Source organism: Panthera onca, chromosome B4, assembly GCF_046562875.1.
Source record: "Panthera onca isolate mPanOnc1 chromosome B4, mPanOnc1 haplotype 2, whole genome shotgun sequence".
Lineage (NCBI taxonomy): Eukaryota > Metazoa > Chordata > Mammalia > Carnivora > Felidae > Panthera > Panthera onca.
Window position 1 is genome coordinate 74,543,855 of NC_138345.1, and position 27,723 is coordinate 74,571,577.

General features: G+C 40.0%; 1 protein-coding gene across 2 annotated transcripts in view; it reads left to right on the top strand.

Moving 5' to 3' along the window:
- Positions 1-637: 637 nt before the first annotated feature.
- The window catches only part of PFKM (phosphofructokinase, muscle), a 43,178-nt gene continuing 16,092 nt past the window's right edge, over positions 638-27,723 (top strand). Inside the window, exons 1-3 of one of the 2 annotated variants that reach the window (XM_060657807.2) lie at positions 638-728; positions 1,378-1,500; positions 23,461-23,553. In XM_060657807.2, coding sequence (XP_060513790.1) covers positions 647-728; positions 1,378-1,500; positions 23,461-23,553 — 298 coding nt within the window. In that variant the 5' untranslated portion in view covers positions 638-646. Of the gene's footprint in view, positions 729-1,377; positions 1,501-20,019; positions 20,127-23,460; positions 23,554-27,723 lie in introns of those variants that run through there. The other variant, XM_060657808.2, reaches the window with a different exon arrangement.

Sequence of the window (27,723 nt, forward strand, 5' to 3'; positions counted from 1 at the left end):
AAAAAAAAAGCAGTTTGGGATTAGTTTAAATTAGATTCTGGAAACTTGTGGCACTTTACAGACCTCTGGAAGAGTTTGAAACATAGGGAGAGGTGTGAGGAAAGCTATTGGCGGTCCACCAAAGACCTCCTTTTCCGAGTAAAAATAGAAAAGGATCCAGGAGTCTGCCCTCTGAAGAACTAAATGGCCCTGGTGTTGCTCCTGTGACTGAATGGATTAACATATAATCTGTGCTCTACTTTAAAAAAAAAAATAATTGGAAGAAGTATGTTTATTCATTCAGACTTTTTACAAAGTCCTTCAACTTGGCCTCTGGACTCAGGCCCTGTCTAGAAGTCTTGGAGAAATGCTTCTGAGTAGACCCTCTAGACCTCAGAAGTCTGAGCTCAGACTTTATTAAAAGAACGGGAGTCTCTGTAGGCCCCAGCCTCTTACCTACTCTGGAAAAAAGGAGATGCTTGCTGAATTCAGATCTTGCCCTGTCAAATACATAAAAGTAGATTATTTGCATGACTTCATATGCTGAAACTACATATTGTCATGTAGTATTGGGCATACCTGATCCATATCAGTTTTGTCCATCTTAAATCATTCCATAGATCTGTTCATATGGATTAAACTCCGTCTCTATTTCTAGGAGACAGCCATGCATAAGGAGGAATTTCATCTGAAATTTTTCACGTGTGTGATTCAATCTCGCGGGTTAGTCAGGACTCCTCAGAGCACAGGTACCGTTGTCTCCTGATTATACACCAGTGACAAATGGGTTCTCTTGCAGGAATTTCGATACAGGATGTAAAACTTACTAGTGTAAATGTAGGCTTTAGGGGTCAACTGACTTTATTCCATCCCCACTATAGTAAAATATTTGTCACTGAGTCATGTCTCTTCCTTGCACAAGTATCAGCTGAGATTTTGGTCTGATATGTGGAAATAGGCCCAGGCAGGTAAGGAGGACTTGGAAGTTAAGGAAGAACAAAATTTATAACACATGACCTAGTAGTTGATTTCTCTGTCCTTTGTGAATTATTTTAAACTTTCTGGGCTAATCTGTGGGAGTTCTGGTTACAATTGTCATTGATACTCTAAAACCTATAAGATAGAGTCCCAAAGAAAAATGGTTTTCTATTACATCTCAGTCTCAAAGTATCTAGAGATATGTTCTGCTTCTCTCATTTATGTCAAAGGAGTAGAACCTTTTTAAGGTAAGATAATATTGAGAAAAGTCATCACTTCTCTAATTTTTCACTGAATTATGGAAAAAAGGCCCTGGACAGCTGAGAGTTACAGAGAAAATGAAGGAGAATAAGTAGCACTTCCTTCCCTGAATCCCACCTTTAGAATAACCTCAAGTAACCTAGAGATACTGCTTTTCAGGGGGAGAAGCTTCAACTTCCAGCATGCTCATACAAAAGCCACCACCTGAGATAGACAACATGAAGTATCTACATGCTACGGATGATCCAGACACTGTGGAAGGCATACCTATTTTGAAAACTGGTGAGGCATGTAGTTAAACAAGGGGGTGGGGAGAGGTGGAAAGGAGTGTTGGAAAATGAAGTTTATGCATACATTATAAATTAGGATACAACTACCAAATTTGAAATATGAATTAAGACACAAGGGAGAAAGTGTGTGTGTGTGTGTGTGTGTGTGTGTGTGTGTGTGTGTGGAGGGGACATAGAGAAAGTAGGAGATCATCTGGGAAACTAGAAAGAGGGACAGTTCTCTCTATGAAGAACACCTTAATTTAGTCAATAGTAATTCAACTGGCTCATAACTGTAAGGCACTAATCTAGTTTATACTATTATTAGCAACCTGGATATGTAAAAATGTGAAACTCAATGGATTATATAAAGGAGTTTTATATTGCAAAGTGATTCCAAATATTGTAAAAAATACTCACCTTAGGAATCCATTTAGTAACAAATTTCTGTTGTATATTTTAATTTTTTTTTTAACCTTTATTTTTGAGACAGAGAGAGACAGAGCATGAATGGGGGAGGGTCAGAGAGAGGGAGATACAGAATCTGAAACAGGCTCCAGGCTCCGAGCCGTCAGCACAGAGCCCGACGTGGGGCTCGAACTCACGGACCGCGAGATCATGACCTGAGCCGAAGTCGGACGCTCAACCGACTGAGCCACCCAGGAGCCCCACTGTTGTATATTTTAAATAGTGTGTAACTCACAATTTATATGAAACATTGGAAACACATCCCTAGGTTTCCTCTCAAATGAAATACATCTATATTGGAGTCAGTTCACTGCAAACATTGCATTCCCACATGTGCCCCAAAATAGACTAGAAATGATAGAGACATTGTACAAATTATACATATAAGACATAACCTTGTCATTTTTCTAATAGTTTACAGTTTGACAGATTATTTAGTCCAGATTATTTAGTCCAACTCCTTCTATTTCAGGAAGAAATTCAAGTCTAAAGTGATCTTCCTCAAGAACTTAAATTCATTGGAATAATTACTCTCAGCACCTGTGAAATATATTGCAGCATTTATCCAATAATCTTTTGAGCAGTTGCTATTCAAAGTCATTATTCTAGGCTCAATAGCTGTGAACACAAACTAGCATTTTCCCTTTCCCCCAGGAGCCTCTGATCAAGAAGGGAGTTAAGTGAAGAGCTTGATAGTTTTGAGTAAGTGAGTAAGTGAAGTGCTTGATACCTTTGGTTTGAAATGAGTGAGTGAGTAAGTGAAGTAAGTAAGTGAAGGGCTGGATACCTTTGGTTCAAAATGTTGAATTTCAAAAGAGGATGCCACAGAGATGTAGGGAAGGGAGGGACCAACTGACTGCTTAGGCAGAGCTTCACTGAACTCTAGCAGGGCACCATGTAGGCAGGGCACTATGGTCCAAGAGCCAGTCCTAAGCTTTGAAATGCATAAACTATAGCTTAATTCAGTCTCATAAGTGAACCTAGAGTTAACCATACTCACAAGAAAATGGTTTATACACAAGAATATCAACTTATGAAGACTTTGGAGTAATATGTATCTATATATGACAACGATGTGGGGTCTGTGTCCCTTTAATCAGACTTGCTTTGCCCATCCATAAACAGCTGTTAGGTATAAGAAATAAGCCCAGCTGGTGGCCTTGTCCTACAGTTCCTTGAATTTGTATAGATTATTTCTTATTTCCTTATCTTCCCTACTTTTCTCATTCTCATTTTGCTCTATACCTAATACTCGCTTCAGACCCCCTTAGCTCTGATGGCTCATTTGGACCTGCTTCTGTGGTTTGAACTCAGCATTATCCCATGGAAAAAAATTCTGATGTTAACTTCTGCCTTTAAGCACTGAGACCCCAGGTAAGAGCTACAGTGAATCCTTCCAGCTTTCCCACTGGAGATGAAGAATCAATATTGGGACCTCTGTTCCTCCTTATCTGCCTCTCTCCCTGCCTGCTTCCCTTTGTTTCCTTCCTTCCTTCTTCCCTTCCTCCTTTTCTTCCTCCTTCTCTACTTCCCTCCTTCTTTTTATTTCTTCCAAGAAAATTGGTCGAGCGCATACTATGTCCGGCACTATAGTTGGCACTGGGAATAAAGCAGCAAACAAAACAAGTACGTTGCCTACTTGCATGAAGTTTTAGTCTTGTGGGAGTAAGAAGTAATCACATAATCACACACAGCGGGATTATTCGAATGGTCCTAGTACCATGGAAAACAATAATATCACAGAATGTAAAAACAGGGCACCTAACCTGGCCTGAGAGGTTGGAAACACCTTTTCTAAGGAAGTCCTGAAAGATGAGTGTGACTTAGCCAGGAAGAGGGGGTAGAAAAGCTTTTTGGGAAAGAGGACAGTAGAATCTGAGTTGAGAAGGAGTTTGGCTCATTAGAGGAATAGAGAAGACCAGTAGAACTTGGGTGAGGGAAGAGTAGCTGGAGAGTGAACTATAAGGATAGTATAAGAGCCAAATCATGCTATGCCTTCTAGGTCAAATCACTGAAGAGTGACAGGTCTGGCCCCAGGGTTGAAGATGAATTGGAGGGGGCAAGAGTGGTCACCGGATCTGGTGGGATGGGAAATGTCACTGCCTTGCTCCATTCCTCACGTAGGGCATGAGTGAGGAAATCATGCCATCAAATAGCATGGTTGGCAGAGGTGAGCCCAGAGCTACTGATGCCAAAACACCCCCAAAACCTGGCCTGGCGTCCCTCTGCTGCTGCTGCTGCTGCTGCCGCTGCCAGCCTGAAGAATGCATAGGGACTCCTTCTAGGATGGTCAGCTTCTTGCCCCAAGTGAAGCTATATGTGGACATGCTGAGCTCTAATCCTGAAGAAAAATGGAACACATTTTGTTTCTAATCTCACACTTGGCAGGGAAGCAGCTGCAGTTACTATTTTCTCCAAATCCCTGCACATTAGAATAGACAGCTCTGCCTGTACTATGATGAGGCAGGCTGTGTGTGTGTGTGTGTGTGTGTGTGTGTGTGTGTGTGTTTCTGGCCTTTAGCGGGTCAGTTCCTAACATAGGGAAGCCATTGGTTCCCACACTGGGGCACAGCAAAGGAGTGACTCACCTAGGCCCTAACCTTTACAAAGAATGGTGGTTAGAATTCCCGGGGAGCCGAGAGTGTAAGACCATCATCTCCAGCAGAATGGCTCATGGGCAGCAGGTAGCTTTGTGGGCCAGACTCTGGTCCAGCGGATCCAGCTGCCCACTAGACCTAGACCCTCTCCTCTGCATATACCACTCCTGTTCACTGATGGACAGCCGGCCTTAGTAACCTGTGACTCTTGAGATGATTACGTATCGGGCTGCAAATGAGGGAGCATGCCAAGATAGTTGTGTTACACCCATCTGCCCCTGTGTTACCACTTCTCCTTGGAAGGGTAAGACCCTACTACCAGATTCCTCACTTTAGTTAGGCTATCTGTCACCAGCATTGCCCAGGTTCCCCCCACCATTCTGTTCTTTTAACAGTGAGACCGTCAAACCCGCTCACGCCCTGGTTTATGCAGACCAGGATGCAAAGTTTCTCCAACACTGTGAATGCAACTGATACGTAAAGATGTCACCATAGCCAAAGTTTCTTCCAAGCAGGTTATACTGTTTTCTGCATCAGACACAAGATTCTCCATATACAGATGCCATGTTATAAGTGACCCAAGAACCCTTGTTGAAGGAAAATCAGTGGGGGTTCTGCCTCTATAAAGATCATCTTAGTCTCAACTAGTTGCCATTCAACATTGATCTGGTCCCAACCTTCTAGGACCAGCTGCAGAGAACTTAAGTTTTCATGAAGCTGAAACTCTCAGGGCTCTTCAAATGTAAACTGAATTGGGAAGATCATTAAGTAAGAAAATAGCCATACAAATTCTCTTCTTTCAGCCAAATATGCAAGGATACCATTAGACCTGTGGAACACTTTTTTCCCCCCATCTTTTATTGATTAATAGAGAAAATCTCATGCATCCTCTTAGGCCACCCTACTCTGGGTGGTCCCCTATCAAACTGCCTCTCAAGTCAACCCAGATAAATAGATTTAAGAACTAAATATATATTCCTTGGAATATAGTGCTTACTAAAACATCTAACCCTTTCACATGCTTGATGAGGTATTAGTAGATCTGAAGTGGAAGACTCCCAGGATTGTCTTATGTAATTATTATTTGTCTTCTCTGTTCTGATACTGCCCCCCCCCCAAAGCTTACCTCTTTAAGGAAAGAAAAAGTTTATCTGGTCTAAGCTTGAGGCTACATATCTTAGCTGAAGAGTTTATTTTCCTCTGCCTTAATCAAGGCTTGAAGTTAGTGCCTTCAGCCTATAGTAGGGGTCATCTGGACACCTGTGACTTCTTTCCTGAGCTAGCTTTCCCAAGAATTTGATAGTAGTTGGTGAAAATGACTTCATAGGACCTATTCAAGCCTTTTTGGCATACAAGTTCATTTTTCAAGTGATGGTGTTCTCAGACCTCCACACTTGGAACAATTGTTCTCAAACTTTATCGTGCATCAGAATACCTGGAGGGTTTGTTAAACCACATTGCTGAGACCCCACCCCTAGAGTTTTTGATTCAGTAGGTTCCAGGTCAGACCCAAGGATTTGCATTTCTGACAAATATCCAGATGATGCTGAATCTGCTAGACTGGCATTGTCTTAAACCAGTGCCCTACATCAGAAACATTAGTATCAGTGGCTGGTGGCGGCTGCTCTGTCTCCAGGAGTCATCCTCTCCCAGCCAGAGCCAAAGATGACTCTTCAGTGCAGACAGTGGTTTACTGTCTATGCCCAGGGTCTCTCCTTAAGGAGTTTTCCGTTCTGGTGGAAGGAAACAGATAATTACTAGATGAGATCTAGGAGTTTTGTAGGAGTGAGAGGACCAGATAGATGTTCCAACTCAGAGAGAGGCTCATACCCAATTGCTGCATGTATTTCACAACATCAACCCACCACATCATTGTAGCCCATTTACAATTCTGAGTCAAGTCCAAAGGAAATCTTAGTGATCCTCTGGTATGACACTCCTACCTTATTCCTGTTTTAGAACCTTTGCATTTGCCATTCTCTCTATCTGAAAGCTGTTCCTCCAAAGGTAGCATGGTTTTCTTTCTTGTATGTTCAAACCTCTTCCTAGAATGTCATCTCAGCAAGGTTTTTCCAGTCCACCCTATTTAAGATAGCACCTTTGTCACTCTGCTTCTTCTTTTTTTTAAGTTTACTTATTTAAGAGGGAGCAGGTGTACAGCAGGGAATTGGCAGAGAGGGAGACAGAGAGAGAGAGAATCCCAAGCAGGCTCCACATTGCCAGCACAGAGCCCAACACAGGGCTCGAACTCACAAACCACGAGATCATGACCTGAGCCAAAACCAACTGACAGAGCCACCCAGGTGCCCCTGTCACTCTGCTTCTTTGCTCTGCTTTATTTTTCTTCAAAGCACTTATCACTACTTGATTAATTTGTTTATTATCTGTTTTCCTCACTAGAATGTAAGCTCCATGAGGACAGATCTTTTTTTTTTTTTTTTCCATCCTGGATCCCCTTGAGTCTAGAACGGTGCCTACCATGTAATAGGTGCTCAGTATTTGCTGACTGAATGTGTGAAACCTAGAGTAATGCTATTTCCTATTCTTCTGGGTTAGAGTCATACCTGGACAACTGCCATACCTACTTCTCATTCCCAAATGTCCTGGTACACCATTACTAGCATCCTTAACATCATCTTCATCATCTCATCACAGTGGTCTAAATGTAGATCTGTACCCATTCCATAGTCATGACACCATCCTTGTGGTAATGAATGGGCTCATGAGTATGGCATACATCATCCTCTTTATTGCCCCCCCCCCCCAATCTGTGCCAGCGTTAGGTAATCATTGTTAAAGAGATGTTCTGTCTTCATGATCTACTCAACTCTCTGGTAATAATGTCTAGCTTTATACTGGTTTGGAGGGTACTGTCCAAAGCTTTCTATATCTTCATTTACCTACCCACTACTTAGCAGAGCTAATGGTCAGGGCATATGAACCACATACTTTAGAATACTTCAGCTGGTTTATTGAAGTGCCCTTCCTATCTAGGTGTTGCATAATTGTCTTTAAACATATTTGGACACTTCTCTCCTCCAGAATGCCTTCTTTTATAGTAACTATAATTTTTGCACCTACTCTCTGCCTAGACTTCATGCCAACATCTCAGTAGCTAACTGGTATCTGGAGAGTTCTGTGAAGTCCAAGAGGACCTTCTAAATACCTTCCTGTTCTCTGAAAATTAATACAAAGAATATGCCTTTCATTGTTTGTTACCAAGGCATGACATATGAGGTGAGATATCATTTGGCATTTCCATGTGCATATTAGCTTTTCCTGACATGCTGAAAACAGGTAGACCACCACCAGATAGTACAAGAAAGAAGAAATAGTGGATTTTAACCACATGGGCTTCTCAGTCCAGCTGACCTTCTTTTGGGTTCAGTCCTTTTTTTCCCCCTCATTGTCTGCCAAGTCCTCTAAATTCTGAATTTTATCTACCAACCTCAACAACTGAATAAAGCTGATTATAGTTTGGACAAAGTTCTAGATTTCCACCAGTCCCCTAGTTATGTAAATCATTAGAACAGGCATAGGCCCCCTTGAGAAGCCTATCAGAGGGCCCCAGTACAAACCGAGGACATTTCAGCTTTCTCCTTTAGAGGAAGAGTCCAGGGTATCCTTCTTCAGCCCCATTAAACCACACCAGCAATGAAAGTAATCTTGGAATGAGTTCAAATTCAGCAGCTGGCTTAGTTTGTTTGCCTGGAGAATTTGTTGGTCTCATCTCTTTTTTGTCTATCTAACTTGCTGCTTTGCTCTTGTAATTCCTGGTCCTAAACTCTAATAAGCTGTGCAATTTACTCCTGACACTTTTCTTAGGCACCCTAGTTTGTATGGCAATGTTTAGACCTCTTCCTCAACCCCCTCTTCCTTAGCCACCATACTGTGTTTACCTGTAGGCTTCATGTACCTGTTCTGAGGGATGCTTCTCAGCCTCCCCCATTAGAGGGATGAGGGTTGGACATACGTCATATTTCCTACAACTGCCCAGATTCAAAATTCTCTCCCATCATCAATCTACCATAAAATTATGTATCCAAATTTTGATATGTAAGATAGATCAACCATAGCCAGCTAAAATACCCTTTACAAGTTGTTCACATTCCTTAGAAACTATATTTGAAATTTAAAAGTTGGTTGATAAACAGAAAAGTAGGTAAAAGTGAAACGTATGGTCTTGGAATTTAGGATTAAAATTAAAGAAAATCTATTTTTATTTTATTTTATTTTTTATTTTTTCAATATATGAAATTTATTGTCAAATTGGTTTCCATACAACACCCAGTGCTCATCCCAAAAGGTGCCCTCCACAATACTCATCACCCACCCTCCCCTCCCTCCCACCCCCCATCAACCCTCAGTTTGTTCTCAATTTTTAAGAGTCTCTTATGCTTTGGCTCTCTCCCACTCTAACCTCTTTTGTTTTTTTCCTTCCTCTCCCCAATGGGTTTCTGTTAAGTTTCTCAGGATCCACATAAGAGTGAAAACATATGGTATCTGTCTTTCTCTGTATGGCTTATTTCACTTAGCATCACACTCTCCAGTTCCATCCACGTTGCTACAAAAGGCCATATTTCATTCCTTCTCATTGCCACGTAGTACTCCATTGTGTATATAAACCACAATTTCTTTATCCATTCATCAGTTGATGGACATTTAGGCTCTTTCCATAATTTGGCTATTGTTGAGAGTGCTGCTATAAACATTGGGGTACAAGTGCCCCTATGCATCAGTACTCCTGTATCCCTTGGGTAAATTCCTAGCAGTGCTATTGCTGGGTCATAGGGTAGGTCTATTTTTAATTTTCTGAGGAACCTCCACACTGGTTTCCAGAGTGGCTGCACCAATTTGCATTCCCACCAACAGTGCAAGAGGGTTCCGGTTTCTCCACATCCTCTCCAGCATCTATAGTCTCCTGATAAGAAAATCTATTTTTAAAGAGCTAATCACTGTTTCATTATCTCATCCATCTCTCTAATGCTGGAATATTTGTATCCCTTAGTGTTTTACTCAGGAGCAGTACAAATAAACAGTGCCGAATTCTTACTATCCAGTTTCTATTTTCTCTTAATTCATTTACCCTCAACTAATATATTCATGTCATAAGGATTTGATACATTATAATTATTAGTTGGATTATTTATTTCTTTAATTATATCCCAGGTCCAGTGAAATGTAAACTTCCTGTGAACCTTTGATAGTCCCTCCAGATTTAAACTCGTAAGAGTTTATTATAACTCATTACCTGGCACAGTGGCTAGCATATAATGAGTCCTCAATAAATGTTTGTTGAATGTATGAATTAATAATGAATAGGGATTTCTCAAGATTCTTATTAGGAAGACATTTCTATAGGGGCACCTGGATGGTTCTTGATTCTAGCTATGAGCTGACAGTGTGGAGCCTGCTTGGGATTCTCTCTTGCCCTCTATGCCCCTCCTCTGCTTGCACACACTCTTAATTAATTAATTAATTAATTAAAGTCATTTTTAAAAGTGGAAGACATTTATAGCTATTTCTCAATATGATCTGTTTTTCCCATTAGCTATCTCTATTTTGTGTTGGTTTTTACTAGCATAATTCTCAGAAAATAACATCTTCAAGTTTGGAGATTGCACTAAGATGTCCATAAGCAAGGCCTAAGTACTTCTGAGAAAATGCTTCTGTTCTGGCATTCCCTCCCCCAACTGACCTGAAAGTTCCCTACGTGCCTTTTGAGATAGTATTTCCTTGATTTGTGCTTACATAGTTTTCCAGAAACTCCTGGGCATGATTGATCCCTGCACAGAAAAAGGAGTCTAAAGGATCAAGTGTCTTGGGATAAGACTATAAGTAACAGTGACATTTCCTTGCTTTCACCTAGTTAAGGTAGACTAATTAATACAGTAATTCATTAAGAACACTTTCAATGAAGACTTAAGAGTTGGTTTTGGGTAGGGGCACTTGGCTGGCTCAGTTGGTAGAGCATGTGACTCTTGATCTTGGGGTTGTAAGTTTGAGCCCCACATTGGATATAGAAATTACTTAAAAATAAAGGTTTTTTTTATTATTTTTTTAATGTTTATTTATTTTTGACAGAGAGAAAGACAGAGCATGAGAGGGGGAGGGGCAGAGAGAGAGGGAGACACAGAATCTGAAGCAGGCTCCAGGCTCTGAGCTGTCAGCACAGAGCCCGAAGCGGGGCTCAAACTCATAGACCACGAGATCATGACCTGAGCCGAAGTCGGACGCTGAACCGACTGAGCCACACAGGCACCCCTAATAATAAAATATTTTTTTAAAAAAAGAGTTGAGAGGTGCCTAGGTGGCTCAGTCAGTTGAGCGTCTGACTTTGGCTCAGGTCATCATCTCATGGTTCATGAGCTTGAGCCCTGCATTAGATTCTGTCCTGACAGCTCAGAGCCTGGAGCCTGCTTCGGATTATGTGTCTCCTTCTCTCTCTGCCTCTCTCCTGCTTATTCTCTGTCTCTCTGTCTCTCCCCCCAAAAACAAATAAACAGTTAAAAAACAAGCAAACAAATAAGTAAAGAGTTGGTATTTGGTAGAAGGAGGCAGGAATGGATTTCTTCTCAAATTTCAATCTTTATGTTAAAGTTAGAAACTCCAGAATGTAGGGGGAACTTTTCCAGCTTTTCCTTTCCCAAAACTTTGACATCTTTATTGAGATATAGTCCACATATCTTAAAATTCACCTACTTAAAGTATATAATTTGGACTTTGGAATTCCAACTTCTCATTCCTCATGTAAGTAGCTTGGAAGTCATCACCACATCAATAAGTAATAAGTAAAAGTAAAAAGACTGAAATATTAACAGTTCTTCTTGGATTCATAAGAAACTGCTAGCCCCAAAGTTGGAGAGACAGATAGACAAGTAGAGTTAATCACAGGTTCCTAGAGCAGAGACCCATGAGCGGAAGTCTTCTCGGAACCAGTGATGGGGTAACAAGTTGTTGGAGGCTCAGTGTAGAATTCCGAGAGTTAAAAACTACAGGGGGACCCAGTCAAAGGGAGTCCCCATAATATTGTGAGATTTACTTTCAGGAGCTCAATTAGATTCTCACAGCAATATCAGAAAAATCCCCTGGAGCTTCCAACAGGGCGAGGAGAAAAGGAAACATTTGAAATACATGAGAGCATTCTTTTCCTGTTAACAAGCCCTGCCTTCAGAGGAAACTAGTTAACCAGGGCCTAACTGACCTGAGGAGGAGAAATACCCAACTCTAGCCCATTCTAGCCATCCTGTCCCACCTAAAGGGAGAAAAACCTGAGAAATGCTTGTGAAGTTCACAGTCTAGAGGCATAAGCTGAAATGTAATCATAAGACTATAGAATGCTTCCTTTCCTCACCACATCTTACCACCACATTACTAAAGGCCTATTTACAGCACTTCTTTTTACCCATTACATCATGTCTGGCTATCAAGAAAAAATTACAGGCATATAAAAAGGCAAAAAACACAATTTGAAAAGACAGAGCAAACATCAAAACCAAACATGGCAGGGATGTTGGCATTAGCAGACTAGGAATTTTAAAAACCTATGACTAATGTACTAAGGACCGTAATGAATAAAATAGCATGCAAAACAGAGAAGTAATGTAAGCAGACAGATGGAAATCCTAAGAAAAACCACCCCCTCCCAAATGCCAGAAATTAAAAAAAAAAAAAAACACAACACTATAACAGAAATGAAGAATGCCTTTTGTATTGGTAAACTGAACATGGCTGAGGAGAGTCTCTGAACTAGAGGATATATCAATACAATTCTCAAAAACCAAAGAGAGAGAGAGAGAGAGAGAGAGAGAGAGAATGAAGACTGAAGAACATATAACAGAATACCCAATGACTGTGGTACAACTACAACAGATGTAACATACACATAATCAGAATACCAGAGGGAGAAAAGAAAGAGAGAAAGGAACAGAAGAAATATTTGAATCAATAATGATTGATAATTTCTCCAAATTAATGTCAGACATCAAACCACAGATCCAGGAAGCTCAGCAATATGCAAAATAAATAAATAAATAAATAAATAAATAAATAAATAAATAAATAAAGTCAAGCTCCTACACCTAGGTATATTATTTTCAAATTACAGAAAATCAAAGATAAAGAAAAAGTACCAGAAGCCAAAGGAAAAAAACACCTTACCTATAGAAGAGCAAAGATAAGAATTACATCTGACCTCTTCTCAGAAACTATGAAACCAGGAAGAGAGTGAAGTGAAACATTTGAAATGTAGAGAGAATAAATCAGAACCAGAATTCTGTACCCTGCAAAACTCTTGTTTAAAAGTGAAGAAATAGACTTTCTCAGACTAATTGAGGGAATTTGTTGCTAATTTGGGGGTTAAGGGCACAGTTGAAAATCTATGTATAACTTTTTATTGCCCCAAAACTTAACTACTAATAGCCTACTGTTGACTGGAAGTCTTACTAATAACATAAATGGTCAATTAACATATTTTGTATGTTATATATATTATATTCTCACAATAAAGTGAGCTAGGGAAAAGATAGTGTTATTAAGAAAATCATAAGAAAAAAAAGCAAATCATAAGGAATAAAAAATCCATTTACGGTACTGTAAAAAATCTGCATATAAGTGGACCTGCACAATTTAAACCAGTGTTACTCAAAGGTCAACTGTATATGCTTATGTATGTTTATATATAACTGAAATGAATGACAGCAATGGTACAAGGGATAGGAGAAAGGAATTAGGATTATTTTGTTATTTTAGGTATTCATACCACTCGTGAAGTGGTATAGTGCTATTTGAAAGTGGACTTAGATTAGTTGTACATAAATATTGCAAACTCTAGGGCAGCCACTGAAAAAGTAAAAAAGCATTACTGATATGCTAATAAAGGAGAATGGAATAATATAGACTGCTCAGTTAAAACCACAAAAGGCAGAAAAAGAGTAGAAGACAAAAATAGGAACAAAGAACAAGGGCAATAAATAGAAAACAGAAATGAATGTGGTAGATATTGACCCAACTATGTCAATAATCACTTTGAGTGTCAATGGTCTAAATGCATCAATTAATGTATTGTCAGAGTTAATCGAAAACATGCCCCAACTATGTGTTAACTATAAGAAAACCACCATAAATATAAAGATACATATAGATTAAAGGTAGAGGGAGAAAAATATATCATGCGAACGCTAGTTTTAAAAAGGAGCAATAGCTCTATTAATTTCAGACAGAGCAGACTTCAAAGTAAAAAAAGTTATCAAATATAAAGAAGGGCATTGCATAATGATAAAGGGGTCAATTCTCCAATAAGATATAACTTCTTAATGTATATGCACCTAACAACACAGCATTAAACTACTTGAGGCAAAAGCTGATAGAAGTGAAAGGAGAAATAGATCCACTATCAGAATTGGAGACTTCAACACTCTTCTTTCTGAAAGGGACAGATTCAGCAGACAGGGAATAGGTAAAGACATAGTTGAACTTAACAACACCATCTATCAAATGGATATAAATGACATCAACAGTTCATCCAACAGCAGCAGAATACACATTTTTCTCAAGCTCACATGGAACATTCACCAAGATAGACCACATTCTGGGCCATAAAACATACCTTAACTGAAAGAACAGAAATTCTACAATGTTTGTTTTCAGACCATAATGGAATCAAACTAGAAACCAATAATAGAAAACTGGAAATCCTGAATACGTGGGGACTAAACAACACATAAATAACACATAGATTAAAGAAGAAATCTCAAGAAAAATTTGAAAATATTTTGAACAAAATGAAAATTAAAACACAACTTACCAAAATCTGTTGGATGTAGTGGGAGCAGTGCTTAAAGGGAAATTTATAGTATTGAGTGCATATATAAGAAAAAAAGGTCTAAAAGCAATTACTGAAGTTTCCAACTTGGGAAACTATAAGAGAAGACCAAATTAAATCCAAAGTAAGCAGAAAAAAAGAGATAATAAGAATTAGAGCAGAAATCAATAAAATTGAAAATAAAAAATCAATGAAACCATAAGCTGGGTCTTTGAAAATATCAATAAAATCAGTAAGACTTAAACAGGCTAACTAAGGGGAAAAAAGAGAGGACACAAATTACTACAATCAGAAATAAAAGAGGGACATCACTACAGATTCCAGGGAAATTAAAAGGACAACAAAAGAATATTGTGAACAACTCTGTGCCCACAAATTTGATAACCTAAATGAAATAGACCAATTCCTTGAAAGATACAATGTGCCAAATCTCACACAAGAAGAAACAGATGACCCAAATAGGCATAAATCTGTTAAAGAAGTTGAACTAATAAATAACTTTTCAAAAAAGCACCAGGCCCAGATAGATTCCTGGTGCATTCTATAAAACATTTAAGGAAGAAATTTTGCCAGTTTTCTATAATCTCTTTCAGAAGATAGAAGCAGAGGGAATACATTTAACTTATTCGACGAGGTCAGCATTACCATAATACCCAAACCAGACAAAGATATTAAAAGAAAAGAAGACTACAGATCAACATCTCTTATGACCATAGATGTAAAAATCCTCAATAAAATATTATCAAATTGAATTCAATAAAGTATAAAAAGAATTATATACCATGATCAAGAGTAATTTATCACAGGTATTCAAGGCTGGTTCAACACTTCAAAATTAATTACTATAATTCATCACATAAACAGATCAAAATAGAAAAATCACATGATCATATCAATAAATACAAAAATAGCATATGACAAAATCCAACACCCATTCATAATAAAAATTTTCAGTAAACTAGGATTATAGGAGAACTGTCTCAACTTGATAACGAATATCAGTGGAAACTTAAAGTTAACATCATACTTAATATTGAGAAACTTGAAGCTTTCCCACTAAGATAAGGTACAAGGCAAAGATGTTTCCTCTCATTACTCCTTTTCAACGTTGTACTAGAAGTCTTAGCTAATGCAACAAGTCAAGAAAAGCTAATAAAAAGTGTACTGATTGAGAAGGAAGACATAAAACTGTCTTTGTTCACGGGTGATATGATTGTTTGCACAGGAAATCTCAAAGAATTAACAAAAACTCCTGGAACTAATCAGTGATTATAGGAAGGTTATAGGATGGAGGTTAATATGCAAAAGTCAATTGTTTTCCTGTATACTAACAATGAAAAAATGGAATTTGAAGTTAAAAACACACTACCATTTACATTAGCACTCCCAAAATGAAATACTTAGGGATAAAGCTAACAAAATATATACATTATCTTTATGAGGAAAATTTTAGAAACTCTGGTGAATGAAATAAAAGAAGAACTGAATAGAGAAATATTCCATGTTCACAGATAGGAAAACTCAATATTGTCTAGATGTCAGTTCTTCCCAACTTAATATATAGATTAAATGCAATCCCAATCAAAATTCCAGCAAGTAATTTTATGGGTATCAACATACTGATTCTGAACTTTATATGAAGAGACAAAAGACCCAGAATAGCCAACATGATATTGAATGAGAAGAACAAAGTTGGAGGACAGACCCTACCCACCTTCAAGATTTACTGTGAAGCTAATCAAGACATTGTGATATTGGTCAAAGTATTGACAACTAGATCAGTGGAACAGAATAGAGGGCCCAAAAATAGACCCTCATGAATATAATCAATTGATCTTTCACATAGGAGTCAAGGCAGTACAATTGAGCAAAGATAGTCTCTTCAACAAAAGATGATGGAACAACTGGACATCCATGTGCAAAAAAGTGAATCTAGACACAGACTTTATGCCCTTTACAAAAACTAATTACAAATGGATCATAGACTTAAATATAAAATGAAAAAATATACAACTACTGGAAGATAACATAGGACAAAACCTAGGTGACCTTGGGTATGGTGATGACTTTTAACATACAATACCGAAGACATTATTCATGAAGGAAATTCAGTTGACCCTTGACCAACACAGGTTTGAAATGTGTGAATCCACTTACTTATACACAGGTTTGTGGGTTTTTTTACAGTACAGTACTATAAATGTATTTTTCTTATGACTTCCTTAATAATCTTTTCTCTAGCCCACGTTATTATAAGAATACAGTATAATACGTATAATATACAAAATATGTATTAATCAACTATTTACATTATTGGTAAGGCTTCCAGTCAACAGTAGGCTATTAGTACAGTTGACTCTTGAACAACACAGGGCTTAAGGACACCAACCCCTTATGCAGTTGAAAATCTGTGTATAACTTTTGACTCCCCCAAAAGTTAACTACTAACAGTAGTAACTATTAACTATGCGCAAGTAGACCCATGCAGTTCTAACCCATGTTGTTCAAGGGTGAACTGCAATTAAGTTTTTTTGGGATTCAAAATTTATACACAGATTTTTGATTGCATAGGGGCCACATGACTCAAGGGCCAACTACAATTGATAAGCTCAACTTCATTAAAATGAAAGCGTACAATTCAATGGTATATACTATGTTCATAGAGTTTTGCAGTCACTTTAAGTTTAGGACATTTCCATCACATGCAAAAGACATCTCGTGTTCATCAGCAGTCACTCCTCATTTCCCCATAGTGCTAGGCAACTGCTAATCTGCTTCCTGTTTCTATAAATTTGCCTATTTCATATGAATGGTATCATATACTATGAGGTCTTTTTTGTTAGCTTCTTTTACTCAGCATAATGTTTTTATGGTTGCAGGGTATCCGTACTTCATTCTTTTTATTGGCAAGTAATATTCTATTATATGGATATGCCACATTTTATGTATTCATTCATCACTGGAGACATTTGGCCTGTTTCCACTTTTTGCCTATTATGAATAATGCTGCCATGACCACTGGTGTACACATTTGTGTGTGTGTGCATGTGTGTGTGTGCCTGTGTGTGTGTGCGTGTGTGTGTGTGTGTGCATATGTGCTCATTTTCCTTGGGTATATACCTAGGAGTGTAATTGCTGGGTCATATAGTAACTCTGTTTAATATGAGGAACTGGAAAGCTGTTTTCCATAGTGACGACATCACTTTACACTTGTACCTGCAAGACACAAGAGTTCCACTTTCTCCACATCCTTTCCAATACTTGTTATTTTCCTTTTTTTAAAATAGTCATCCTAATAGATGTGAAGTGGAATTTCATTGTGGTTTTGATTTGCATTTCCCTAGTGATTAGCGATGTTGAACATCTTTTCATATGTTTATTGGTTATTTGTATATTTTATTTAGAAAAATGTCTAAACCCTTGCCCATTTTTTGTTTTTTAATATTACAATTTTATTAGATATTTCACTGAACAGAATATGTTTTTTAAATTGGTAGACTTTGTTTGTTACAGAAGTTTTAGTCTTACAGAAAGTTGAGCAGTTTGCACACAGAGTTTCCTCTCCTGTGGTCAGTTTCCATTTATTATTACTACTTAGTGAGGTACATTTGTTACAGTTGATGAGCCAATATTGATACATTATTATTGATTAGAGTCCATAGTTTATGTTAAAGTTCACTCTTGGTGTTGTGAAGTTCTATGAGTTTTGACAAATATGCCATGTCATGTATCCAGCATTATAGCATCATACAGAATAGGTTTACTGGCCTAAAAACCCCCTGTGCTCTACATATTTATCATTCCCTCTCTACTCTAAGCCCTTGAAAACCATTGATATTTTTACTCTCTCTATAGTTTTACCTTTGCCAGAATGTTACTTAGTTGGAAACATATAGTATGTAACCTTTTCAGACAGGTTTCTTTGACTAAGCAATATGTATTTAAGTTTCCTCTATATCTTTTCTTGGCTTCATAGGTCATTTCTTTTTCTTGCTGAATACTATTCCATTGAATTGATACATCACAGTTTATCCATTCACCTTTTGAGGGACATTTTGGTTACTTCCAGTTTTGGGCAACTATGAATAAGCTCTTATGAACATTTGTGTGCAGGTTTTTGTGTGGATGTAGTTTTCAACTCATTTGGGTAAATACTTAGAGAAATGTGATTGCTGGATCATACAGTAAGGCTCTATTTAGCTTTGTAAGGAACTGCCAAATTGTCTTTTAAAGTGACTGTACCATTTTGCATTCCCACCAACAAAAAATAAGAGTTCCTGGTGCTCCACATTCTTGTCAGCTTTTGGTACTATCAGGTTTATTATTAATTTTTTTGATGTTAGCCAGTCTAACAATATGTAGTAGTACGTCTCTGTTTTAATTTGCAGTTCCCGGATGACATACGATGCTGGGCATCATTTTATATGATTATTTGCCATCTGTGTATCTTTACCGGTCAGGTATCTGTTCAGACCTTTTGCCCATTTCTGAATTGGGTTATTATCTTTTAAAAATTTTTTTGTTTATTTATTTTGAGAGACAGAAAGAGTGTGTGCATGCAGGAGGGGCAGAGAGAGAGAAAGAGAGAGAGAGAGAGAGGGAATTCCAAGCAAGCTCCTCACCATCAGTGAGGGGGGCTCAGACTCATGAACTGTGAGATCATGACCTGAGCCAAAATCAAGAGTCAGATGCTCAACCCGACTAAGCCATCCAGGTGCCCCAAGGTTATTATCTTTTTTTATTATTGAGTGGCAAGAGTTATTTATATATTCTGGATACCTATCCATCTGTTATCACATATATGATTTGCAGATATTTTCTTCCATTCTTTAGGCTGTCTTTGGATGGTAACATTTACATCACAAAAGTTACTTTTGTGTATTCCAGTGGTTTTATCTTTATTCTTATTGTTTGCAGCCAGAATATGCAGGGGCAGAAAAAAAGTAAGCAAAAGGGAGGGCATAGGAAGTCAGGAGAGGAGAGATGCCTGTGGAGAGGCATTGCAACAAAGACCTGGGTGAAGTGGAAAGAGTAAAGAGGATCTGAGGAAAGGATGCACCCTTAGCTCTGGGAGTTCTTGGCCCATGTTGCCTCCACGGACACTGTTTGCTTTGCAGCCCTGTATTTTCTCAGAGAAAGGTACATAAATATAAAAGGAGTTTTTGGCGTCCCTCTACAGAAAATACCGGTGTTCAATGTTCCTCCAGGGCAGGGACTCTATTTCATTTATCTTTTCATCCTCAGCACCTAATACAAAACCTGGCGCAAAGACTTTCCACGAATGCTTGTTCAAAGAGTGACAGAGGTGTGAGATAATGCATAAGGCCAGAGGGGGAGGTTTATTATTAGTTGTTGAGGATGTTTGAATGCAAGGAGTCTCAGTCTGGCTAGGAAACAGTTGTCTCGGCAGACAACATGAGAGGCAACTAAATAATTTCTGATTCCCACTATGTACAGGAGCTGATGGCTCCCGAGACAGAGATGGGGACCCGAGAACCTTCTGGGGAGTGAGGAGAAGCTGATGCCATATCTGAGCTGTCCTTGGGAGGAGGAGGGAGGGGTAGAGAAAGAGGAGCAGGAGGAGGCGGAGCCTCCGGGCCAGCATCAGCTAGTGGAGGTTGGGAAGCCTCTCCTCTTTCCCCTCCCTTGTTGCCTCCACCTGGCTCCTCCCCGCGTTCTCCAAGCTCCCCTCCCCCTTCCCCAAGGACAGTCTGCAAGGAAGCCGTGGCGGAGGAGAGCTAAGACTAAAAGGCAAGAGGGGCCCTTGAGTAAAGACCGCGGGGGAAAGCCGAGAGCGAGGTGGGGATGACCGTGCTGGGAGGAGGCGCTGGGGAGAACTGGAAGGAGCGGACGGGAAAAGAAGAGGTGGTATGGCATCAGAAGCTGGAGCGAAGAGGGGGGATGGGTAGGGGAGCCGTGAAGAATCCTAGCCCTTCGGTTCATTTTCCTCCGCTAGCACGCACAGCCCCCGCCCCTGGGAATCAGGGATGGGTGGGTGGTGCTCGGACCTCGTTACCCCTGGCTGCCTCACTCCTACCCTAGGCACTCAGCCAGTTCAAATCAGTGCACCTAGGATGTTGCCTCCCTGTATTTATCCCTCCCTCCTGCTTATCTTCACACATGTGATTTTATATTTAGGTTTTATGTCTGTGTGCTTCTATGTGTGTGTCACTGTGGATCTCTAAAGGTTGCTTATATATGAATCTGCGTGCACTTCTGTGTCCTGTGCCTCTTATAACTGGTTTAGAGATACAGGAGAAGGTTCTTTTTTGCAGGTCAGCACTCCTAACCTTCCCCCTTGTTAATGGTGAATTCTCTCCCTCACTGGAAACTCCATGGGTGGCAGATCCCTGTGTAGGTTTGTCAGTGATGAGCTCCCAGAGTGAATGAGAAGAAAAAACTCAAGGAAAATGGGATCAGCATACTCGTTTTGTTCTTTCGTTTCCAAATGTTTGCCTTCTTATTTGCACCAGTTACTTAGTCTTTTTTTTTTTTTTTTCTTGAGAACAGCAGAAATTTGGACATGAACACTCCAGTTAATAGGAGAGTGTCTGTATCCATATGTTTATTACATTCCTTTCACTGTCACTATATGCTTTCTTAAGTCCTATTTGTATCTCTATGCGTTAGAAATAGAATATGGAGCTGTCTGTATCCAAGCATACTAAATAAAAGTTTTCATAGGTCTATGTGCGTCTTGTATTGTTCCGTCAGTTCACTAATGCCTTCAACAAGGATTTATTGAACTGTTATGTGCATGGACTTCACCAGGCTTTGGTTAAGCTGTGGGAAAGTTTTAAAAAAATGAACGTGATCCCTCCCTGGAGGATTGTTCAGTCTAGTTAGGGAAAGTGGCTCGTAGCAGTCATCTATCCAGGGGTCTGCAAACTTTCTGTAAAAAGCCAGATAGTAAATATTTTAGTCTTTGCAGGCTATCTGGTCTCTGTCACTATAATCTACTCTGTTGTAGCACAGAAGCAGCCATAGGATAATGTGTGAAAGAATGAGAATGGTATGGACACTGAAATTTGAATTTCATGTAATTTTCACATGTCCTGAAATGGTTTTTTAAACCATTTAAAAATGTAAAAATCTGGGGCACCTGGGTGGCTTAGTCAGTTGAGCATCTGACTCTTCATTTTGGCTCAGGTCGTGATCCCAGGGTTGTAGGATCAAGCCCTGCATCAGACTCCTTGCTGAATGTGGAGCCTGTATGAGATATTCTCTCTCTCTGTCTCTCTCTCTAAAAAAAGGTTTCTTAAAGAAAAATAAAAATGTAAAAACCTTTCTTTGTTTGCTGCCATACAAAACCAAAAAAAGGGCTGGATTTGGCCTGTGCTCTGTAGTTTGTTGACCCCTGATCCAGTCCAACCTTATTGTCAATATATAAGAAGCAATTTAAATACCATATAAAGTAGTAATTAAGTGCTAAATGAATGATCTAATACCAGACAATATGTGATTAGAGGAGGTCCACAAAGAATCCCTCCTATGGTAATCAGGAAGAGTTAATAGTCTTAATATTCATAGGCTTGCAGCTAGGCCTGGCCTTAAATGATGGAATGGGATATCTGTGAAAGGACCAAGGTGGCCTTCTGGATGAGGGATGCAGTGTGCCCAGGTACACAAATGGGAAGGAGCAAAGTAATGTTCAGGTGATGATGGGACAGAAAATTCATGGGAACAAAGGTTCAAGCTTTGGCAAGGGCTAGATCATGGAAGCTTTGAATGCCAACTCAAGAATTTGGACTTCATCCATCAGAATGGATTATATGTAGTATGTCTGTGAATCTGTGTCCCATAATAACGCTATATATGTTTGTGTTTGTATGTCTTCACGAGTGTCTCATTGCATGTACTTTATTGGTATGTATGCAGATTTGTGTGTTTATGTGACCTGTGTCTTTATCAGCGGCTACCCTGATTTCCTCAGATTCACAGCAGAAACATGAGCTGTGCATAAAGGTCATCAGCCCCGGTTCAAGTGATTTGGCCCAGTTCAAATGAATGCATCCTCAGGGTCCTATGACCTACCCATGGAGGTTTATTCTATGTCTCTTGTAGAGTGGAGAAGGGAAACACAAACGGAGACCAGCTATTGTAGTAGGCAATTCAGGTGGAGAGAGGCGCTGAGGATCGCAAATAAGGGAGGATAAGGGAAGATAGTAAGGGAGAAGAATACAACTTGGTAACTTTTGACTCTCAGAGTAAGGAGGAGATCAATTTAAAAATTTAGATTTTAACCTGGATAACTGGTAGAGTGATGACTCCTTTGACATTTTATAGACACAAAAGTATGTCTTGTGTGTTCCTTTGAGAGAGATAAGCCCTAAAGACAAAAATACGAAGGTGTTCACATGGCGTGTGTACATAATGTATGTATATCTGGCTATGATTCTGTGTTGTTCTTCCCATTTGATAGCATGTAGTGTGAAGGGCAAGGCCTGAAGATGAGTCAAGAGAGGCTCAGGAGGCAGGAAGCCTGAGAGCGATGGGAGAAGGCATGGAATGTCTTTAACCATTCCTGAGCCTGAACCATCGTTTTGTGCAGGCTCAAATGTGCATGTAAAACCTCAAACCCCAGTTCCAGCTTAGCCCAATTCCATAAAACGAAACCCTAATCTTCACCATAACCCTGCCTTCCCTCACTTTTCTGCTTCCACTTGGCTGGTTCTCATCAGTGCCCCAAACCTCAGCCGATTCCTACCGTCTGCAGCAGCCCTTCCCTTCATTAAAAGGAGGAATCCTTGAGGCCACCTTAACTTTCCTCCTTCTTTTCTCATTTCTGTTCAGTCAACTGCCCTTCCCCTTGACCTTAGCTTGTTCTCCAAATAGACTCCAATTCAGGTGGGAGGGATTAGCCAGGACCTTTGCAGTGTTGGGTTTGATTACTGTGACATTTCAGCTTGTCAGTTTGTGGGGGCGTGGCCCTCTTCTGGAAGAAGTCCAAAACACCCAGGCTGCAAAGCTCAGACTTAGTATAGTAGGAGAGCCTGACTGAGGTGGCTCTAGCCAGTCTAACAGAGCCATTTCCTGAGCACCTCAATCCACCTGTGTCTTAACTGATCGTGCTCTTCAATTCTAGAGTGGATCATGACCCATGAAGAGCACCATGCAGCCAAAACCCTGGGGATTGGCAAAGCCATCGCCGTGTTAACCTCTGGTGGAGATGCCCAAGGTAAGGAGGAAGGCCCTGCTTGGGGAGGGACAAAAAAACCATGGCTGGTAGGCCCTTTTGAGTTTCTTAACTCCCTTAGCCTGTAGAATAGAACTGTCCTTAATGTCCTCCTGCTGTAGATTCACACTGGAATCCTGGGCTTTCCCGAGAATCTCTGTCAGGTCTAAGTCCCCAAGTGCTTCTGGATATTATTTCCTCTACTTTAATTTACTCAAATCTTCATAAAACTTCTTTCCAAGTTTCTCTGAAGATTTGGGACCATTTTGTTCCTTTGGTACCTAAAAGACTGGTGTTTTCTCAAGCATCACTAGGAAGAAAGAGACTAAAGAGATAAACTTGTTGAGAAAGCAGTAGGTGGATTCACTTCAAATACATAGAAAATGTAGGTGGGGAAATGGGGAGATGCAGAAATTGGTATTTGGTGGGCCCTAGCTAGATCTTCAGGTGTTACCTCTGAGGTACGTAGAGTTTCTGCACCAACCAGGGTCCGGCACCACACTCCTACAGCACATTTCCTTCTACTGGGCACAGTTCTGCTTCATGCTTAGTTTTCTCTGGCCTTTCCTCTTCTTCCATTCCTTTGTCCCTCGCATAAGCAGGAATAGCAGCAGTTAATCGGTACAGACCCATGGGGTGAGGTGGGGGCGGGGGCAGAAAGCAAAGCCAGAGAGAACCCCTTTCTGGGTTGAGTCCCAGAAGCCTGGAAGTCAGGGAAATCAGGTATATGGAAAAACGAAGTGGGAGATAGGGAATGTGTGATTTTTTTTTCTCCTGATGATCTTGTATATTGTAATTTATAATACGTTGAAATCTACCTTCAGAATCTCTTTGAGAGGGATACCAGGACATGGAGACTGTGCTGAGAAAAATAGAGAAGGAAAGAGATTTCAGCCAGTCTCCCCTTCACTCTGCACCACTCTCTGTAGGCTTCCTAAACTTTGTGTTAATCACCCACTTTGCTTAGAGCCCTGCCTTGTATGTTGTGAAGAAGTTAATTTCCTTTGGAAACTTATAGTTTTAGGAGAAAAGATAGCATACGTTACTGGAATTCTTATGTAAGGCTTATAAATAACAAGAATCAAGTGTGCCTAACCAAGTAGAACCCACTTCTATAATGAACAGATAGGCTTTGGTTGGATTAACCAGGGAAGAGTTCACAGAGAAGGTAGATTTCAAGAGACCGAACTCTTCATTGAATGAATTCTTCATTCCACAGTGTCTGGTGTACAAAGTAGGTGCTATATAAATGTATCCTTAGTTAAATGCAAAGGATGTTATTGAGCACCTGCATTTCAAGCAGGATGGCAGGCACTAAGGATACATCAATGAAAAAGTTACACACTGTTCTTATGATCCTCATTATATGTTAGTAAATCTAGGCTTTAAGTATATTTTTTATCTAATGTATATTTAATTGTAATTGTGATATGTATTATGAACATGAGAATGCCAGAATGAGGACACTTAGGAAGAGGGGCACAGAGGTCTGAGTTCAGGAAGAGTGGCCAGATTAGGAATGCAGAGCCCTACTTGAGGCTGACCTTGCTTTTCTATTGCTTCTCTGCTCTCTCCTGGAAAGAATCCCATGCTCCATAAACTCTTGAGTGTTGATCCTAAAACCTTGGTAGGGTGGCCTGTGAAATTGGATTAAGTGAAGCAAGAAGAGCCTGCTAAAAATCCAAGTGAGGCATACAAAGTTAAGAATTTATGAAAAAGAAGGGCTCTCTGGAGAGGGAAAGAGGAAAAAAAAAAGAGACAGAGGGAGAGAGAGAGAGCTAGGATTTAACTTGGGTCTAAGAGCAGCAGAGCCCTTTCAGCTTCTGATCCTGAGCACAGAAACCCTCTTATTTTAGAGGGACCATCACCAGCTTTAAGGGAAGATCATTCTTGGAGGCAGGCGCTAGCATAAGCTGATTTCTGGAGGGCCAGCTGGACCAAGGCCTAGGGGATCTTGTGACAGGCACAGTGTACCCAGGGAAATATCCCACTGCGAGGCCACATAACATCACAGGTGCATGTGAGCAGGTGGTACAGGAAGAAACTAAGGGAGGCAGGGAAGCAAAGCAGAAAACTCAAAGTAGAGTTGAGAGGTCTCAGCTAAAGGAGCAGCTCAAATAAAGTAGCGGCCTGCCCAGTGATAGGTTTAATGATCTTCAGTTCTCCGAGGGAGAGGGCACAGAAATGACTTTTAACCCAGAGGCTGTGGGCCACATGGGAAAGTGAAGGTTGGGTTCTATAAAATCCACAGAGGCCACAGCTCTGTCATTCCCTGAGCTTAGCAAAGCCAATAACCTCTTAAAGCAGAAGAGAGGCCAGATTTCAGACACCCTGAGCTCAGAAACTGGGCTGAGTAGATACAAATTCCAGTCCAGGAATGGCCCCAGCTCTGCTAAACCATACCACATTTGCCCACACAACATTGGCTTATTCTGCTGGAAAGGATCTCAGTCATCGCTCTAGCCCTCTGCCTTCAGATGGGCAGTCCATTCCAAATACATGTTTATCCTGTTTTTAAAGGATTACAGGAACAGGGATTCTATTACCTCTCTGGATTGCTATTCTAGTATTCATAATATTAATTACATATTTGTCAGAAGTGTAATTCAGATCTAACATTTATTTTTCATGTTGGAATTAAAGGATTTTTTTTCCTATTCAAAGTTCAATTAAGGTAGAAACTTTCTAACATCTGCTTTCAAAAAGATAGTGACCAAGTCATTTATTAGTTTTTTCTATCTCATGTCATAGAGACTCATTACCCATAGTTCTCCCCAAAGCCTCTTGCCTACAGGCTGTAATTAGAAACTCCAAAGTATGTGCTTCTGATGTTCTCCAGAGCCCCTCCTGGCTGTACCCAGAATACCCCCTGGGTGGTGCCTGTAATCTTATCCTTCGTCTTGCTTCTAATAAGTCAGACAGCTGTGAATAGAGAGTTATTTAGGGCAACATGGTACAGCTAAGGAGATCCTGGCCAGGACTGGTCTGAGGCCAGAATAGGCCAGTGATGTTAAGTAGGAGAGCCCAAAGAATTACTGGGACTCCCTAGCATAAGTTATGTGTATACATCCTGGTCGGTGAATTCTAGGGAACTGGGGGGTTTGAAATGCAGGTATAGGGGACAATTAGGGTCCTAAAACTTGATTTCTAGGAAAACAGTTGTCCAGCTTAGAGGCAGGATGACCTCTGGAGGTTGACAAGACTGAGGTAAGAAGGTAAAAAGGGATGAGAGAAGAGAAAGAATCTTCTTTTCTTGTGGGATTTTTCTTCTGCCCAATAGATTTGGATATTTCCTACCTGCCATCTATTGTTTACTTTGTACTTAAAACCTTTTAAGTCATTTGTTTTTCTTAAATCTTTTCTCCCTACCCTTACTCAGCTTAGGAGTAGGAAACAGCATTCCAACCTATAAATTTCAGTAGAGTGTTTTTTCCTTATTTCTTAAGATTACAAATTCATACTCCAGAACTGTAGGTATCCAATAGACAAGCCCACAGGCATTGTGAAAGTCTAGAAAATAAATCAACAATAGTTTCATTTCTGTTCTGACCTACTGATTTATCCTTACTAAGGCACTGATGGCTTTGCATTGACCCTGACTTTGTTCTTTTCAGACACACAGGCTTTTCCTAAAGCTTCTGAGAAGCCTGCTCCCATCACAGAGTTTTCCATTTTGATTCCTTCAGTTTGAGGATGTGAACCTAGACTTCTAGACTTATGTGACTTTGCCTTAGTGATGGCGGAAGTGGGCTTTGACAGCAGTGCTCACCAGTGACCTCTTGTTGGCAAGCCCAACCTTCCCGTTCTTATCTTAGATCGATTATTGGAAGCATTTGGCAGTGTTACAACTTCTCAAAACTGTTCCCTTTGGCTTCCAAGACATGGCTAAGACCTGGGTTTCCTTTTGCCTTTCTTGCTGCTCCTTAGTTTCCTTCATGGAACCCATCATCCCCTGCCCATTCCCTCAGCGTTGGTTTTCCTCAGCGTTCCATTCCTTGCCTTTCCCATTCTAATTCTACATATTCTTGTGAGACCATCTCTCCCAAGTCCACATGGGTGTCCCACAAGAACTTCAAGCTCAACATTTCCAAATACGAATGTATCATCCACACCCCTACCTGCCTGAATCAAAACTTGCCTCTGCTTAGTTAATTGCACCTCAGTCTTAACTCT